Source organism: Taudactylus pleione, unplaced genomic scaffold (assembly GCF_031769625.1).
Source record: "Taudactylus pleione unplaced genomic scaffold, aTauple2 ptg000497l, whole genome shotgun sequence".
Classification (NCBI taxonomy): domain Eukaryota; kingdom Metazoa; phylum Chordata; class Amphibia; order Anura; family Myobatrachidae; genus Taudactylus; species Taudactylus pleione.
This window is the reverse complement of record NW_028284899.1, coordinates 2756442-2774793: the sequence shown is the minus strand read 5'-3', so window position 1 is coordinate 2774793 and position 18352 is coordinate 2756442. Positions and strand designations below refer to the sequence as shown.

The 18352-nt window shown below is 47.1% G+C and overlaps 1 protein-coding gene across 1 annotated transcript in view; it reads left to right on the top strand.

The window, feature by feature from the left end:
- Nucleotides 1-16296, top strand: part of LOC148502442 (membrane-spanning 4-domains subfamily A member 4D-like) — a 51399-nt gene extending 35103 nt beyond the window's left edge. Inside the window, exons 5-7 of the mRNA XM_088449828.1 lie at nt 763-888; nt 2445-2564; nt 15183-16296. Coding sequence (XP_088305954.1) covers nt 763-888; nt 2445-2564; nt 15183-15332 — 396 coding nt within the window. The 3' untranslated portion in view covers nt 15333-16296. The remainder of the gene's footprint in view (nt 1-762; nt 889-2444; nt 2565-15182) is intronic.
- Nucleotides 16297-18352: the final 2056 nt, after the last annotated feature.

Here is an 18352-nt window from a genome sequence, read left to right as displayed (position 1 = left end):
ATAAAGTAACCAGGTAGAAGAGTAAAATTTGAGGAACATGGTGGGGGATACACTATGATCTGTGACAAGATTGCAGCTATTTGTAGAGAGGCAAAATCATAGTCAGGCCAGAGTTAATGACTTTGGGTCATTCTGTGCACTATAAGTAAAGATGTGGGTGGACCCCTGTGTTTTAGTTTTGGATCTGGATTCATTTTCGTGTTTTGGTTTTTGTTTTTCAAAACCACCCTCAAGTGTTTTGGTTTTGGATTTTGATAAAAATCGATAAAAACAGCTAAAATGTCCCCATCCAAAACCCGAGTTCAGTTTTTAGATCAGAGTTCCAAACCGGCAACAGATCCGAACCGAGACACAAAAGTGAATCCGAACCTTGACCCGGTTCTAATCGGAACCCCTAAATTCGGGTGTGCTCGGATTTCAGAAACCAGGACCCGCATACTTATAAGCTTGGTGAGAAGGAACCAATAGGCTTAGCAATAAGCTTAACAGCCAACCCATTAAGCCATTGTCTGCAAATGGTGAGGCATTTCTGTCTCAGGGTGATGGAAAGGGATGGTGTCTATAACACAGTTGAAAGTCAAGTGTAGATTAAATATTGCATTTGAAAATTCCAACATTAATATTTCACTTTTTGGGTGTAGTTTTCTGTCAGACATGTACTATATATGAGGATGCCACCACTAGCTAGATCATTCTAATCAGCAAGACATTTATGTATGTGGTGATTTTGTTTTTCAATCGTCCTTATGTATTTTCTCGCAGGTTGGAGCAAGTTTGGGTTTGAACATTATAAGTGCAATTGTTTCCTCAGTGGAGTTTATTATTCTCACAGTAGATGCGGTGATGAATGGAAATTACACCTGTGATGAGTCATGCAGTACAATATGGGTGAGAAAGTAAATGACACAGTACACACGTGACATAACACAACTACTATTCCAATCCACACATTTATAAATAACACACATAAATTATAATACACTGAGGTGAGAATAGTCTTCTGTTCAAAACCTCCATACAACTGTAATGCATCACAGAATCGTATAAAGGTGATGGAAGGTGTACAGCGTGTCTTCCTATTTGCTACTTGGGCTTGTCATATTGAAAGCAGAGGGGGTGGGGCCAGCCAGAACAGAGGGCGTGCCCTAGCGTGGGGGCGGGGACTGAGGTGACCAGAACATATGCCGATTTCAATAAACTAGTATGGTAATAATGCTGTATCCTTTATTTAACATAAACATATAGGGAGGGATGTACTAACCTCAAAAATGCGGTCAAACCTCCGAAAAACTGTTGTTTTCGTAGGTTTGCCGCAATACCTGTATGCACTAAAGTGGCACTCAGTGGATATCGATAGAATGCTATGGGGCTGTGATTTGCCGGTATGCACCAAGCTCAGGAAAATGAAACTGCTGCTGCTCAGCTTTAATAAATCTACCTTCTGGAATTCTGGGAATCTCATCCAATTTAAGGTCACTTATGCTGGATACACACTATAATGATGGATCGGTCAGTAGACTGATCCACTGTCCAAGCGGCCGGTTGGGAAGCTATAGTATACACACTTACCAATCGGGTGTTCTATACAGTATGTCTGGGCTGACATCACAACTGGGCAGGCATGTAAATTTGCCCGCCCAATTGAGATGTCAGTATCGGCGGTGCCTGCAGCAAGTGTACGGTCGGCCGGCGGGTCGCCCGTACACACATACAGATCTTCTGTGCTGCAGGGCCGACCTGATAGGCCTGTAAATTAAATAGTTCACAGACATATCGGGTGTACAAACCAGCTGATGTACTCGCGATATGTCATTGGTCGATCGAACAATATATCGACATGTGTGTACCCAGCATTAGTTGTGGCTCTCAATCACAGCATTTAGTTTCCAAAACATAGAAAAACAAACAAATACGGATAAGATGATATAGTTCCAGCTTGTATCCCACTACAATATTTATGCATATTAAACATTACACATGCAAAGTGCCAATATGTAATATAATTACAGTGTGAGTTATGGTAAGTTCATGCAACAGGGGCAACAACAGTGCAAAAATAGTTGAGGTTTTCCCATTCTTATAGTGTATACTAAAGGATCTCCTTGCAGAGGTGAGGATGCGGTTTATCCTTCATTCCTAAATCGACCAGCTTTAGCCATGCTTATACATCAGTTATACCAAGCAGTAGGCTTACATACCTCTGCTACAAGAATACTGAGGAAAGATCATTAGGTTTGCACATTAAAAGATACATTCTCAAATAGTAGCAATATGGTTGAAGTGTGGTTCATATTTGTTATTCATAGATGTAAATGTATGGACTTAAAATAGTATATCATATTGTGTGGATATCTAAAAGCATAAATCCTTAAAAAAATCATGTTCTATTAATATGGGATAAATATAGTTTTGGGCTATTCTGTATTTTGCTTTCTATGTCACAGGTGATCAGGGAGACTATTTTCATATCACTGATTATCGCCAGCCTCATACAGCTGTGTTTGTCCATTGCCATCTCTTCCTTCGGGTGTAGTTCATTGATAGAAAATTCTGTCTCCCAGCAGGTAAGAGAGAGTCATTTTATGCTGAATATGCTGACAGCGTACATTGCACAGAAATTACAGCGCCTATAAATTATACTTGCCTACATTTGAAAATTTAGGGAGGGGGGTATCCTACTCCATCCGAGCAGCGTCTAGCTACCCATGGGGTGTAACTAATTAAAGTGTATTTTTAATAATTTAATGATACAGTTTAAAAGTAGGCTGGCTCAGCATTTATTACGGTATTCGTCTTTAACGTAGTGCGGTTTTCTGTAGGCAGGTCTTACACACATGACTGTCTCATTATTTCATATTTTCTTTTAAGAATGGAATTATATTTTTTTGTAGCCCCTGCTTATTTTATTACAGACTGTTTTGATAAGAGAGGAAGCCTGATGGCAGGGAGGAGTCCAGGGAAGTCTTGGGTGAGCCCTCGGGGAAGAGACTGCACTACAAGATTCTTGTAAATAATCATTAATGAATTGGCATAAACGTTTCAGAGCCCCTGTGGCTATGTTTACTTGATTGCCTTGAAAAAACAGCCACAGGGGCTTTGAAACTAGGTGGTGTATGCCAATACATGTATGATTATTTATAGGAATCTTGGAGTGGCGCAGTCTTTATTTAAGCCTGTCCATATTGCTACTGAGGCCACCAAAGGAGATGTATTTATCAGAGAGTGCCAGTCCAGTCCTAGATATATATATGCTGTATACAGGCTGAGTCTCCCATATCCAAATATTCCGAAATACGGAATATTCCGAAATAGGGAATTTTTTTGGCTTGACTGAGGTAATTAAACCTTTGATTTTTTTCTGGTTCAATGTACACAAACTTTGTCTAAGGCACAAATTATTAAAAATATTGTATAAAATAACCTTCAGGCTGTGTGTATAAGGTGTATATGAAACATAACTGAAATTTTATGTATGTACACAAACTTTGTTTGAGCCACAAAATTGTTGAAAATATTGTATAAAATTGCCTGCAGGCTGTGTGTATAAGGTGTATATAACACATAAATGCATTCTGTGTGTATATTGGGGTCCCATTCCCAAGATATTTCATTATGGTATGCATATATTCCAAACTACGGAATATTCCGTTATCCAAAATATATATATATTACACAGGGGGAACGGCACTCAGGGGTCTTATACAGAATAAAACATCACAGCATAGGGCACCCAACCACGTCTATTTGTTACATCTGGAGTGCCGGATTCTTGAATTGCTTTTATATATATGTTTTGTGGCCAGCGTCTTCCCCAGTAATTTTCCTGAATCCAGTCATGTCACATGTACATCACAACGCCAAGTGTAGCAGCAGCTGGTCTTTTCCTCTACCCTCCATGGCAGTATATGCTACATTATGGGAAGGCATCCTGCGTTTAGCTTACTAGGTACTACAAGCCCTGCCATGATGAGAGTTGTAGTCCCACTATAGACTGAGGACCTCATTCAGACCTGCTCGCAAGAACTGAGCGCTCTCAAGTGGGTCGATGTTTAGGCCTAGCGCACGAGCAGCAGCCGCACTGTGCGTGCGCAAGCCCCGGATTGAGACAGAAATTAAGGAACGCATGCCGTTTTGTGGGCGGCCGCACTGACATCAGCGGTGATGTCAGTGGGGAGCTTCCTGCTCGATCAGAGAAGGAAGCTCCCTGGGGCTTGCGGTTGCCGAGACCCAACCTCAAGGTATCGTCGCAAGCCCCGATGGTCGCGATGGTCTTGACCATCGCGACCATCAACCTGGTTGGTCGCTAAAGCTGTGGGTGGTAACCCACTGCTTAGCTAGCGACCAGGAGGCCGCACTTCAAAAGAGAAGCGTCTGCCCACATTCAGAACGAGCGCTCGCATTTTGCGACCGCCTCTGAATGATGGCCTGAGTGCCAAAAGGTGTCTGAGCCTGGTTCAATACTTTGAGCCATATTTAATATGGGGCGAAAAGTCCGTTATCAGCGATAATTTATCGCCGATTACGTCATTTTTCGCCAGTTTCAATTATCCCCATATTCAATTTCAAAAACTTTTCGCCGGTGCGAAAAGTCTTTGTTAAAAAATGGGGATAAGTTTTCTCCATGTAATACATGGCGAAAAAAAGTGCAGAATTGGGGTTTTGGGGTACAAAGTAATAAAAAGTAGCCTGCATCCCTTGTAATGTCCCCCTAAGGTATTGTGTGTCAAAAAAAAAAAAAAAAAACCTCTGGTCACCCAAAAAAAGGTACTTTCATTTTGAGGGTGGAAAAAATATTGGGGGACAAAGTTCCAAACTAGCGAAATTGATTCCTGCGGGGTTCCAAAGTATGCGGCAGATGTTTTCTAGAATGCGGGTGGTAGCAGCAGGTGGATTTTTGAAGAATTAAAAAAAATTACTTTAGGGCTTTAAAAATATGCTTACACCCATTTTCATGTACCCCAAATTTGATGGAACTAATTATTTTTCCAAAACAATAAGCTAAGTGCTATTCGTCACCACTTCTTTCAAAGCCACATTTATGCACCTGCCGCGACTATTAAAAACCCTGATTACCTTCAGCAGGCCAAATCGGGGGTACCCATAGTGATCCCCCATGTCAGGACATCTTTTGGGGGGTGACAGCATGATTTCCCTAAAAACTGACAGGACTTTACAATACTTACCTTTCCGCCGGGTCCCGTTTTCACCGGATCCAAATTGAATACGGGGATAAGTGGGCACGCGCCCGATACTTTATCCCCTCCAAAAACGTTGATGATGAGGTCGGACTTTTCGCCTCAAATTGAATATGGCCCTTAATATTAATTGAATATATGCAGGGGCGGATTGGGGCACCAAAAAAGCAGGAAAGTTCCTGCTGGGTCAGTCCCATGCTCACATGTCTGCTGGGTAGTGGCTACAGTGATCGAAGCACAGCTCCAATTGGGCAGCGGCTACAAGCTTCCGCGCATTCGGGTTAATAGTCAGTGCCTGTGTGCTGTGCTCTGTTATGGACTGCTGGGCCAGTAGTCCGGCTCTTGAAAACTGTGTATGGCTTGGTGTAGGAGTTTGACATAAAGTGAATTAGAAGGTGATGGGCATTCCTGGGCCGTTACAGGTTTTTGGCTTATTAGATGCAGCTATAGCGCAGTATGGCCATGTTACTCTAGAGTCGTAGGTGTGTCGTTAAAAGTCGCTGTGTACAGAGACTCTGAATTGCTCACATTGGGGCCATGCTCCAAAGGATGAACTGTACCTAGCATAGGGCTGGTGACAGTTTAAATGGTGACATCTAAAGACACACAAAGCTTGACTGCAGCATCTGTAGACACTAATAGTGGGCATCTCAGTCCTTTCACATTCGGACACATGGATGTACACCATGGAGGGGAACTGTAGCGGCATTAGCATAAACTTTCTATCGTCAGATGATAGATGTGACCCATAAACTTAAACTAAACTTAACTAAAATAAACACAGGAGACCAAGTTATGCCGTTTAAATTAATTGGTCAGCTTTATTTGGTTACAAAGGTAGACATGGTGGCAGGAGAAAGAACGGCAACTAACCCGCGTCCGCTTGTCTTAGGCCGGAAGTAAATCACAACTTGTGAGGGCCAACTATCCCAGACAAGGGTAGGGTGATCTTAAAAACTTGCAAAGGGCCAACTATCCCTTTCAGAGCAAGTGATGCGGCCCCAACACCCATGCCAATGCACCATTCATCCTGCTCGGTCGAGAGGTGCCGCTGACCCCAATAGGGTGAAATCAGCCTATCAGTGCATTGAAGGGGTGCGCACCGCTATTACTGCTGCAAGATGGACACTTCAATATTGCCGGTCTTTCCCTGCCAATGAAATAAAGCCGACACAAGACACAAGAGGGTAGGGAGGGTGGGAGATCAATTCAAAAGAGGCAGATTTTACCACAGTAGATTCTCTACACCCTCTCACTAACTCCGCCCCTAACCCAACGTCCTATCGCATCTGCCTATAACTGTAAACAAACATTTTTAACTTTATTAACCCCTCTATCCCTGACTAGAAGTTTATGTGCCGTCGGCTCTATTCCTAACCTCCGTTATATTAAACTTTCTATCGTCAGATGATAGATGTGACCCATAAACTTAAACTAAACTTAACTAAAATAAACACAGGAGACCAAGTTATGCCGTTTAAATTAATTGGTCAGCTTTATTTGGTTACAAAGGTAGACATGGTGGCAGGAGAAAGAACGGCAACTAACCCGCGTCCGCTTGTCTTAGGCCGGAAGTAAATCACAACTTGTGAGGGCCAACTATCCCAGACAAGGGTAGGGTGATCTTAAAAACTTGCAAAGGGCCAACTATCCCTTTCAGAGCAAGTGATGCGGCCCCAACACCCATGCCAATGCACCATTCATCCTGCTCGGTCGAGAGGTGCCGCTGACCCCAATAGGGTGAAATCAGCCTATCAGTGCATTGAAGGGGTGCGCACCGCTATTACTGCTGCAAGATGGACACTTCAATATTGCCGGTCTTTCCCGCCACAGCGGCTCTCAGGAGAGAAGCAGCCCGCCACCATGCTAACCAACCAAACCCTTAAAAACTACAAAAATATCTTCTAGAAACAAAAAATTACCCTCCTCAGTAAGATGAACTCCATCCCTGCGGAAAATGTGGGCATCCTGAATCCGAATTAAAGGATGGTGCACCACTAGCCCTCCCATTTCCAGCACGTGCCTAGCCACCCATTTGTTAACCTTCCTCCTGGACCTGTCCAAAGCCACACTATTATAGCAATAGCGCCAGGAAAGCCTGGCGATGATAGGGGACCACACCAAAAGGCAGTTAGGCAATAACCGAACCACCTCTCTCAAGTCACGAACAATCGCATGGCGCAACTCTAAGGACGTTTGCTGACCCAAATCGTTGCCCCCGAGATGGATAATTAACACTAAAGGGGGACCAAATTCAGCTACTGCCCTGTGCAAGTTGCGCAACAAAGCTTCCCACAGCATGCCCCTCTGCCCCAACCACCTAACACTCTCCCAACGTGGGAACACGGAGGCATCTTCAGCAAAGCGCGACTGCCCGGCCCAAAAAATAAAAGAGTGACCAATCAACCAAATGGGCCTAGCGTCCTGGAAACCTGCAAATATACAGAAATATAATAGATAAGTATATATGCAACATGTAAATCACGAAGGAGGAGTGGGAGGGTGGGAGGGGGGGAGGAAGACTTGACCCGAGGTGAAAACCTACAAAAAACCTGCTGGATCTTTTCTATATTTCATTCGTTCACATTAATATTATTTTAAGCTAAACGATCAATGTCCAAAGCAGGGCAAAAAACAGGGCAAAATCTCTCGGGACCCCCACCGGAAAGGCAGCGAGTTGGCCAAGGCACTCAAGTCCAAACGAATAAAGTATAACAATTTATGATTCCAGACGAACATAACTTCTGTAAGCATTGGACTTCCATCTTCCGAGAGCCTGGATCTCCTGTGAAGAAAGACCCGAGGAGGCCGCAAAAGTGGCGGCACCTATTCTAAAAGAATGGGTGCCGTAATCCGAAGGGGAAAGCCCGAGGTGCCGTATGCAGCGATGGAAGACCGATCTAAATTGGAATTTAGTCAAAGGACTTCCGTCCTCGTGCATAAGCCAAGCCCCCGGCCGCATTGGCCTGCAAAGAGTATATTGGGAGGCTAAGTGAACCGGACAAATCCCGTCATCAGGACAGGACTTCAGGGACACCCAGCGACCTCTACCCATCTGATCGGTCTTGGAACGCCGAATACGGCACAGCAGCGTATCACGCAGCAAAATGTGACAACGAAGCAGAGGGGGCTGAGCGCGGCGCGAAGACGCTACCAGCTCGCTGATGCGAAACGCCCCATGAAAGGCCATCGCAAAAGCGAGTCGGAATAACAGAACCTCGAATTGCGAAGAACAAATGCCCGTCAAACTTTCACCTAGACGCGCTAACAAATCAGGACCAATAGGACAACGTCGGTCATCCGCGGCAGGCCTGACGCGAGACCAACCCCTAAGGGCCCTTTGTATTAAAAAACCCTTAGTTATGTCCCTCCGCCCCGCTAGGCGCAAAAAGAACGAAATCCCAGCAAGCCTCTGGGCAACATAAGCCCGCGACCTGCCGGAATCGAACAAGAAACAAACAAAAGCAACCATATTAGTATCACGAGATTTACCTGACGAACTCCGCCCTTGCAAAAACTTCTCCCACTGTTGCCAAGATGTCTGGTAGGCCGTCAACGTCCGTGGGGCCACGGACCGACGTGCGAGATCTTCCATTCTGGTTTGATGATCTGCCAACAATGAAATGGACAAAGCTCACCTTTTAATGCCGCGTACGGGGCCAATTCGCGGAACCGTCGCCAATCCTGTCTGGAGAGCGCATCAGCAATGGAATTATCAGTACCCGGCACATGACGAGCTGTGAACAATATGTTAAACTGCAAAGCGCGCAGAACCAGCCAAGCAAGAAGCCGCAACACTGGCAGCGACGATGATCTTTGGTTATTGATCGCATGTACTACCCCCAGGTTATCGCACCAAAAAACTATGGAACGGTTGCGCAACCGCTGACACCATAGCTCTAATGCCACCACTATGGGAAACAGCTCCAGTAGGAGCAAGTTCTTGGTCAATCCTGCCTGCACCCATTCCGCCGGCCAAACTGAAAAACACCAATCTCCTCCCAAAAAAGATCCGAAACCTGATGATCCAGCAGCATCCGTGAAGAGCTGCAGGCAAGCATTAGGCTGAGGATCCGCAGGCCAGACGCGCACTCCATTAAAATCGACCAAAAAAACGTCCCAAACCGCCAGGTCCAGCTTTAGCTCAGACGACAGTCGCAGAAAATGGTGCGGGTGACGCAGCCCTACCAAAGCCCTCTGTAGCTTCCGACAGAAAATCTTCCCCATCGGGATAACTCGACACGCGAAGTTAAACAGCCCGAGCAGGGATTGACCTTGACGAAGAGTTACCTTTCCTCCTGCCAACGCTAGGAGGATAGTATCCTGCAAGCGACGAATCTTGTCCGGCGGCAGCCGGCAAAGACCCTCCAAGGTATCAATTTCAATACCCAAGAAAACCAGCTTAGTGGCTAGGCCCTCAGTTTTATCTTGCGCAATAGGTACTCCAAATTCCGAGAAGAGTGCTTGCAATGAAAAAAGGAGACGATTGCAGCGACGCGAGCCAGCTGGACCTACGCACAAGAAGTCATCCAAGTAATGGGCTATGCTCGTCTCCCCAGACCCCACCGCGACACACCAATGGAGAAAGGAACTGAAACGCTCGAAGAACGCGCAGGAAATAGAACAACCCATCGGAAGACATTTGTCCAGGTAATAGCCATCCGTCAACCGAAACCCCATGAAACGAAATGATTCAGGATGCAGGGGCAACAATCTGAAGGCGGACTCAATGTCCACTTTCGCCATGAAAGAACCCGGACCCGCTGCGCGAACCAAGGCTAACGCAGATTCGAATGACTGGTACTGTACGCGGCAGACCTCAACATCTATGGCGTCGTTAACCGACGTGCCTGACGGATGTGACAGGTGCTGAATTAAACGGTAACTCCCGGGGGCCTTCTTGGGGACAACACCCACAGGGGAAAGGACCAGATCGGGTATCGGAGGCTGCGGGAAAGGTCCAATCATGCGACCCAGCCCTACCTCCTTCATAACCTTATCCTTTAGTACGTGAGGTAAATCGCAGGCCGAGCGTAAATTCCTAGGGGACCCGGAACTGACAGGCCGTATTATTGGAAGCGAAAATCCTTCTGCAAAACCCTTACGCAAAAAGGCGGCGGCGTCCCGCACAGGATACCAGTCTAACCATTTTGCCATGGCATCCAGATGAATGGGGGTCAACGCTTTACTTTGAAGTCCCGGCCCCTGACCGTTTGGCAGAGGGTACTGCAGAGGAGGCCTGAGCTCCTCCTGGACCGCGGGAGCAGTCCTTACTGGGGTGTGCCGCGCCGCAGCGAAGGCACTGGTGTCGAAAGCGACACCTGTTACCAAGGGTACAATTCCCATTGTTGTATGCGTAACACTTCCGCTTGTTTTGCTGTCCTTGGTGCCGAGGGGGACGAGGGTTGAACTGGCCACCCAGGGGACTGATCAACAAGGACGCGTGTAGGCTGGGTCACCTCCATCCACACTTCAACATCTTTACAACCCAATTCCATGACCTTAACCCGATCTTGTTTTCGACGAAACTCTTCGTCGTATTGACGCCAAGCCGTACTGCGTGAGGCCTTGAATAGGCCATGTATCAGGTGTAAGTATCGTATTACGTTAAGGTACTCGGAAGGCCTGGTTTTGAGATAGCAAGTTGAGAACACGCAGAACCCAGATATCCAATTCGTGTAAGACTTAAAGGCCTCCAGACCAATACCCCCTTTTGCCTTTGCGGTCGCAGCAGCTTTCTTCGCCGTAGCTGTAAGGGTGAACATATCTACGTAGCGCCCTTTTTTGATCCGCTGCTTAACCCTGGTACGCATACCTCGAGTGACAGCTGTATTAGCGCAGTGTACAACATCCTCCGGACCCACTCCGCGATCTACACTGGTACTACTGCCAGAGGACCGTTCGCTAGAATGCCTGTGACGACGTGAGCGACGTCTGCGAGACCTCCTTGCCCTTTTACGCCTAGCCTTCCGCGAACTATCGCTTGAAGAGGAAGAGGAAATGGAAGTAGACCCGCAGTCAGACGTACTGTCACACTCACCAGAAGCGCTGGCGAGGGCATTGGAAACTCCAGCGCCCGCGTTAGCTCCGACTTCCGCCGTCGCACTTCTGGTCGGGGCTGCGACCACTGTTAACTCCTCCAGACTGTCGTCTGTAAAAGAAGAGACTGAGGCGGCATTGTGCGCATTGTCTGTGTCCGTAGCCTGATTGGGCTGAGGAAGGGAGATGGCAGAGGGAGAGAAAGAAACGGAAGGAGCTGCAGGCATGGGAGCGAGGGAAAGACCGCAAATCCTGCCTAATTGCTGCACCAGAGGGCCAAGCTGCGTCTGCACGGCGGACGCCGCTGACGCAGAAGGGCCTCCAGTGTCAGCGTTTCCAGGCTGCTGGGTCAAAAGCGGTGTCAGTGCACCCACCACAGACACCAGCAGTCCGGCTATGGCACCAGCATCCAGCAACGGAGCACTCCCTGGTGCCGCAGGCCCTGCAGGCATAGCAGACGCCGGAGCAGCTGCCACCCCCGCAGGCCTGGAGGAGCTGGCTACTGCAGACATGGGGGACCCCATGTCTGCATCATTATGAACAGAGGGCAGCAGAAGAGGGGGCGGATTAACCTGCCTGTCACTATGCAGGCGTTGGCTCCGCCCCCTTCGTCTCCGCCCCCCGCCTGTATTAATGTGGGCCTGCGTGCAAGCCGGCGCCATGACAGGCATCCGGCCTGCACGCTTATGTGGCCGCTTCCGCCGCCCTTCCCCCCGGACTTCAGCCGGCTCCCTCTGAGCGGCCACCGGGGAAGAAGGGACGGGCGGTGTGACTGCCCGCTGCTGGCCACGAGAGCGGCCGGAGCGCGCACCCGCGACTCGCGCAGGCACTATAGTATGCCTGGCCGCCCCCGATCCCCGCCCGCCCTGGTCCCCAGTCGCACTAGTACTGGCGACCCACGGGGAACCAGGTGCAGGCGGAGGCAGCACCTGTGGCGTCTCGCGGGACCGCCGCGGCCGCGTGCACGTGACCGCAGCGTTGTCCGCTAAGGGGCCCGCTGTACCTGACCCTCCCGAACGCCGGGAGGGCAGTACCTGAGGGAAATAAAGTGCGCCGGGCCCGCCACCGTCTGACAGACGGGCGGGTACCGAGCGCGCGCGCTGGGGGCGGCTCATAGTGCAGGGAAGCAAGATAGGTAGGTAAAGAAAGAGAAAGAAAAGTTAGATAAGAAAAAAGAGTGTATATATAGGGAAAGTATAGAGAATAGAGTAGGGAAAGATATAAAGTAGGGAAAGAGAAAGTAGGGATGAATAAAAACGATTATCCCAACAGACAGATCTGCTAATAAAGGAACTGCACTTCCCTGGTCGCAGATCAATTCAAAAGAGGCAGATTTTACCACAGTAGATTCTCTACACCCTCTCACTAACTCCGCCCCTAACCCAACATCCTATCGCATCTGCCTATAACTGTAAACAAACATTTTTAACTTTATTAACCCCTCTATCCCTGACTAGAAGTTTATGTGCCGTCGGCTCTATTCCTAACCTCCGTTATATTAAAGTCACAGATGAATTTGCAGCAAAAGACACAAGCAAGGCCGCAACTGCGTCCAACTCAGAATCAGGCCCTATGAGGAGGGATTCCGCCCCCCCATGATAGACCCCGCCCCCTCATCAGACCACGCCCCAATTAGGGCTGCTTCCATAAATTTCCCGGGCTGGTTTTCCATTCCAATCCGCCCCTGGCTCGCACGATGTGTATGCTAATTGTGCAGGCAGTGCAATCGCACAGCAATGCATTAGCACGCCCAGTATTTCTTAGAGAGCGATCACCTAGTGTATGCAGACACCCACCAGCCTGTCTTAAGACACCCACTTGTGCATGTCATGTCCAGGAAGTGTATGCAACCATCGGTACATCAGGTAACATCGGATGTGATCGCAGCGCTTGAGGTTGAGTGTAAAAACAAGCCAGATGACGTGTACTATGATGCTGTCTTATAAGTATGCACACCTCTAAAACACCGCTGAGATGCTCAGGCACGCCTGCGTTTGCACCTCCACTCCCTTGTTTGTAATGGCCAGCCCCTGTTACCACCTACAAACGGCTTCCCCTGTCACTCACTCTGCTGGGCTGTCTATGTGCAGCGAGCGAATGCATTGTGAACTTTCGCTAAGGTATGCACACAATACACACTGCATACCATCGGCAGCAGCGAGCGTTTGCATCTTAGTGAGCGGGTCTGAATGAGCTCCTCAGTTCCAATTTGAACAGCCGTGACACGCTCCCACACCCTATTATTTTTTACTTTGGGCATGATTCACTACGGATCGCTATTGCGATCACAGCTGCGATTACGCACGCAGATCTGCTGCAAAAATATGCTAATGACTGTAATCGCAAAGCTATTATAGAGACGCCCAAAGTCATCATAGACGCCCACTACCGCTTTTGCACATTCGTAATTCCTTGCAATCCTGCGTATATATATATATATCGAGTAACATCGGCCCCTCACGCACAATTACAACAGGTCTTACTTTACTCAGAAATTGCTAACTTCATTGCACGCTATGAGTCCTCAAGCTGCGTAAGGCATCACAGTGGCTAATTTATGTACGCCCCTGCAACGGCGTTCAAATGCACTGGCACGCCTGCTTTTCTCCGGCACTTCCTGTCAATCACTCTGCGATGGGTCTGAGTAGTCACTGCGATCGCAGTCCCGATCGCAGTGGCCGGCTCGCGTATGCGCAATGCGATGCATACGCATGCACAGGACGCAACAATTGCCCGATTGCGTGTGTAATCGCAGTTGCGATCGTTAATGAATCAGGCCCTTTATCAGCAAAACTTGTTGTAGAGCTACACGGGCCAGAGAATTTTAGTTCACATACGTGAGGGTAGCGGCTTGGAACAGTGAAAGAAAGCTGTGGATTCTGGCTTAGAGAGTAGTTTCAATCTAAGCCATATGGCTCTTGGGTGGGAAATGGAAGCTGCGGGGCCTGAGGGCCCGATTCAGACCTGCTCGCTAGGCTGCGTTCGCACGCAGCCAGATGATATTTGCAATCTGCGCATGCGCACGCATGGCAGTGCGCGTGCGCAAACTAGTCCGTGCAATCGGGAAGCGTTCGCTCGCTGTGCATAGACAGCTCGCTAGTTAGAGTGACAGGACAAGCCGTTTGTGGGTGGTCCATGAAAACGGGAGATTGGTGGTGTGAACGCAGGCGTGCCTGAACGCCGTTTCAGAGGTGTGCATAATTAAGACGCAGCGTCATAGTACATGTTACATGGTTGAAAATCACACTGAATCACTTGCAGTGCTTGCAGTAGGGTATGGTCAGCCACAAGTGCTGCGATCGCTTCCAATGGTACTCGATGTTACCGATGGTTGCATACACTTCCTGGACATGACGTGGGAAAGTGGGCGTCTTAAGACAGGCTGGAGGGCGTCTGCAAACACAGAGCGATCGCACGCTAAGACATAGTGGGCATGCTATTGCGTTTCCGTGCGATCACGGATTTGCATGCTTTCGCTGCATGCGAACGTATCTAGCGAGCGGGTCTGAATTGAGCCCTCTTTGCCATGGGGATAGGAGCAGGACATGTCAAGCCCAATCTGTAAAAAAAAGACTCAGGGGGACCTTTTGCCATGTTCTATAATAAATAAAGGGAGCCTCCTACATTAGTATCTCCCTGAAGTCTAGGGAAAAAGTCAGCAAGAATGTATATAGGGCGTTACAAAAAATGTATGATGTATGGTGAAGTTTATATAATATTTACAAGTGTGGTGTATAAGAAACCTGTGTGATGTGTGTGAGTAACAGGGGTTTGCCCAATATATGCAGGTAGATAACGGAGGTAACAACATTATTTAATAATTAGATAAGAATGCAATATAAACTGTCCTTATGTCAATTGCTAAAATAATAGTATAGTAGTATAGACTTTGATATTTAAAAAAAAAAAAGTACACATTATGTAAGGATGTGTTTTGTCTCCCCCCAGCAGGTGTTTGTAATGCCAAATGATGGTCTGGCCAGGAACATTCATCCAACTAGTCCCCACCTAGGAGTCCACCATTCTGCAGCAGCAGCTATCAATCCCCAGTATCCAAACCTTCCAATACATTATGAAAACCAACTTCAACTTAAATAACTGCAATATTGCTTTGAAATTGCACAAAAAATGTCTACTTTAAAATATTCCATATTCTTCAGAGCAATCCAGGCCTCAGCATCATCCAGGCCTCACTACCATCCAGACCTCAGCATCATCCAGGCCTCACTACCATCAAGGCCTCAGCATTATCCAGGCCTCAGCATTATCCAGGCCTCACTACCATCCAGGCCTCAGTATCATCCATTCCTCATTACCATCCAGGCCTCAGTATCATCCATTCCTCATTACCATCCAGGCCTCAGTATCATCCATTCCTCATTACCATCCAGGCCTCACTACCATCCAGGCCTCACTACCATCCAGGCCTCATTACCATCCAGACCTCATTACCATCCAGGCCTCACTACCATCCAGGCCTCAGCATCATCCAGGCCTCACTACCATCCAGACCTCTGCACCAGCCAGGCCTGAGATCTATCCAGGCCTCCGCTCTCCCCACTAGCTTATTGTCCCACCCTCTCTTGTCGTCTCCTATTACCCTCCCATTACAATGTAAACTCTCACAAGTATTGTTTTCTATCTTGAGTCTCACGTCTGTTCTCCATCTTCATCTTGTGTTCCTGTGATGCTGAATTGGTTCTGTGTGTGTTATGGTCAAGATGAATCCTCTCATCTTCTTCTGCAGCACTGCTATGTTTATGGGTGTCATGCCTGACTTAAATGTCTCCTGCCCACCATGCATTTGGCTTAAATCGCATCCATTCATTTTTATTCTGCTTATTTGTAATTGTTATTTTGTAATCTTGTGCACTCACCTACCCTGTTGTGTTATAGTAATGTTTTGTACTTAAGCTTTTGTAGTGGTGAGCTGTTTTTTACTTATGCTTTGTTGTTCTGAAATGTTTTTATGTCTACCCTCTTGTACAACGCTGCGTAGCCGTATACAGTAGTTTGTGGTGCCTTTTAAATTAAAGATAATTGTAATAACTTAAGTCTGAAAATAAATCTGTATTTCTATTGGTACTGAGGGCTTGATTCAGCTGTACAGCTCAGTTTTTTAGTAGATTCCAGATGTTTAGTATCTGCGCATGTGCCAGACATGTACTGCGAATGTGCAGTATGGGTCTGCGACATTGTTCTCAGTTCGTCAGCAGACTGTCAGAGATTGATAGTTGCTGCCTTTTTGAGGGGAGAGGGAGGGGTAGCGATGGCCACTATTGTGTGTTGCAGCCATTGTGGGGGGAGTGATGAGGCCAGGAGCTCCGTCAGCTGATGGAGATATCCTGGCCTCTTTTCAGCATCTGCGGTGGCCGGCTTGCATGACCTCATGGGTCACTTAGCCGGCCAATGGCATCACAGTTGATCCGATGTTGCGTTCTAGATCAGTAATGCATGCAGGAGGCATGACGCCTCATGCTGCATTACCATATTAAAGCTATCGCAGCTGCTACCATGTAAGCAGCTGCGATAGCTACTGCATCCGCAGCTCAATCAGGCCCTGAATACGTTATAATTAGGGATGTGCAGGCTCGGATTAGTTTGGATTTTCCCTCCAAATTCTGATTTTTCTTCTGTCCACGAATGATGATGTTTGTCCATGAAAGATGACGTTTTGCCTCTTTCTGAGACCAGAGTTTTGGCGGAAAAAAATCCAAATTTCAGACTAATCCGAGCCTGCACATCCATAGTTATAATATAAAGGGGCCTATTGTTGAATGAGTAGCAGAGCCGCCAGTCCAGGGACGGTTCCAGGTCTACTAGCATCCTGTGCCAGACTTTTTAGATCGCACACCTTCCCTCCATTGGCACATAAGTGTTACAAATGATGTGTGGACAAGTGTTGAAACTGCAGTGTTAAATAGGCACACACCAGAGGATGACTCAAACTATGAACAGCCCAGTTACTTAACCAGTGGTGTTGATTAATTGAAAGATAACAGGTACAGCTGTACTCACTGTTACATGCACACTGGTGATGGAGCAAAGCTTCAGCAAAGCAGGATTCTATAAGGTCACCAGCCATGAGTGTATGCTACAAACGGGTAGTGGTGCAGGGATGCTGGAATAGCTTTATGCAGGTATACACTGGGGTATCTTTGAAGCTAAGTGGAAGACATCTGTCTTCCACTGTGACACTCTCACACAATACTAAGATGGTTGCAGTCACATATGAAGGAGCACATCAGGTTGGAGGACAGACCTTCCTGCAGCCTCTGGGTTCTAGTGCCCAGCATGTATGCATAGTGGGGAGCTTTTCACAGTGAGTACGGCTGTACCTGTTATCTTTTAATAAACACCACTGGTTAAGCAACTGGGCTGTTCGCAGTTTGAGTCATCTGCTGGTGTGTGTCTATATACAGTAACTCTGCAGTATCAACACCTCATTTTCAACAGGTTATGGGCCCAGGCACACAGGTGTAAAGTACATAGACACCCACAGACCCAGACATACAAGCTATTAGAGACACCCAGACAAGCATACATATGCCATCTTAGGCACATGTGTAGTGTAGACTGCATGACAACACAGTACTGTAGTTACTATGGGTGTGGTGGTGTCCTCGTCAATTGCACCCAAAAATAATAATTGCAGAAAATAATTTTTTTTAGGTGATTAAAAAAATCTGAAGTCTTCTAATTCAATTTAATTCATGATTTTTGATCAGATAAATCAAGAGAATATTGTGTGTTTTTGAGAGGCAGCATATATTACAGTACGTAATGGGTATGGTGTCCCTGTCATCTGCACCTCAAAAATTATAAGTGCAAAAAAAATTTTTTCTTTCTAGTGTCGAAAAAACATCTTTTAATAAAACTGCATTGTAAAGGTACAGTAACAGTCTCTCATTTCCAACTTGGGGCCGTATTGAATTTGTTTTGCACCCGCGTTACTTTTTCGCATGCCAGACTTTTTGCCTACATCGCATATTTTAGCTGTGGAAACTTATCATGCGCACCCCTGCTATTCGCCTTATTCAATTCCAAAACACGTTAAAACGCAACTCGGCAAATGCAAACCAGAAGAAAAATACTATCAGATTTGGGGAAATCAGCCT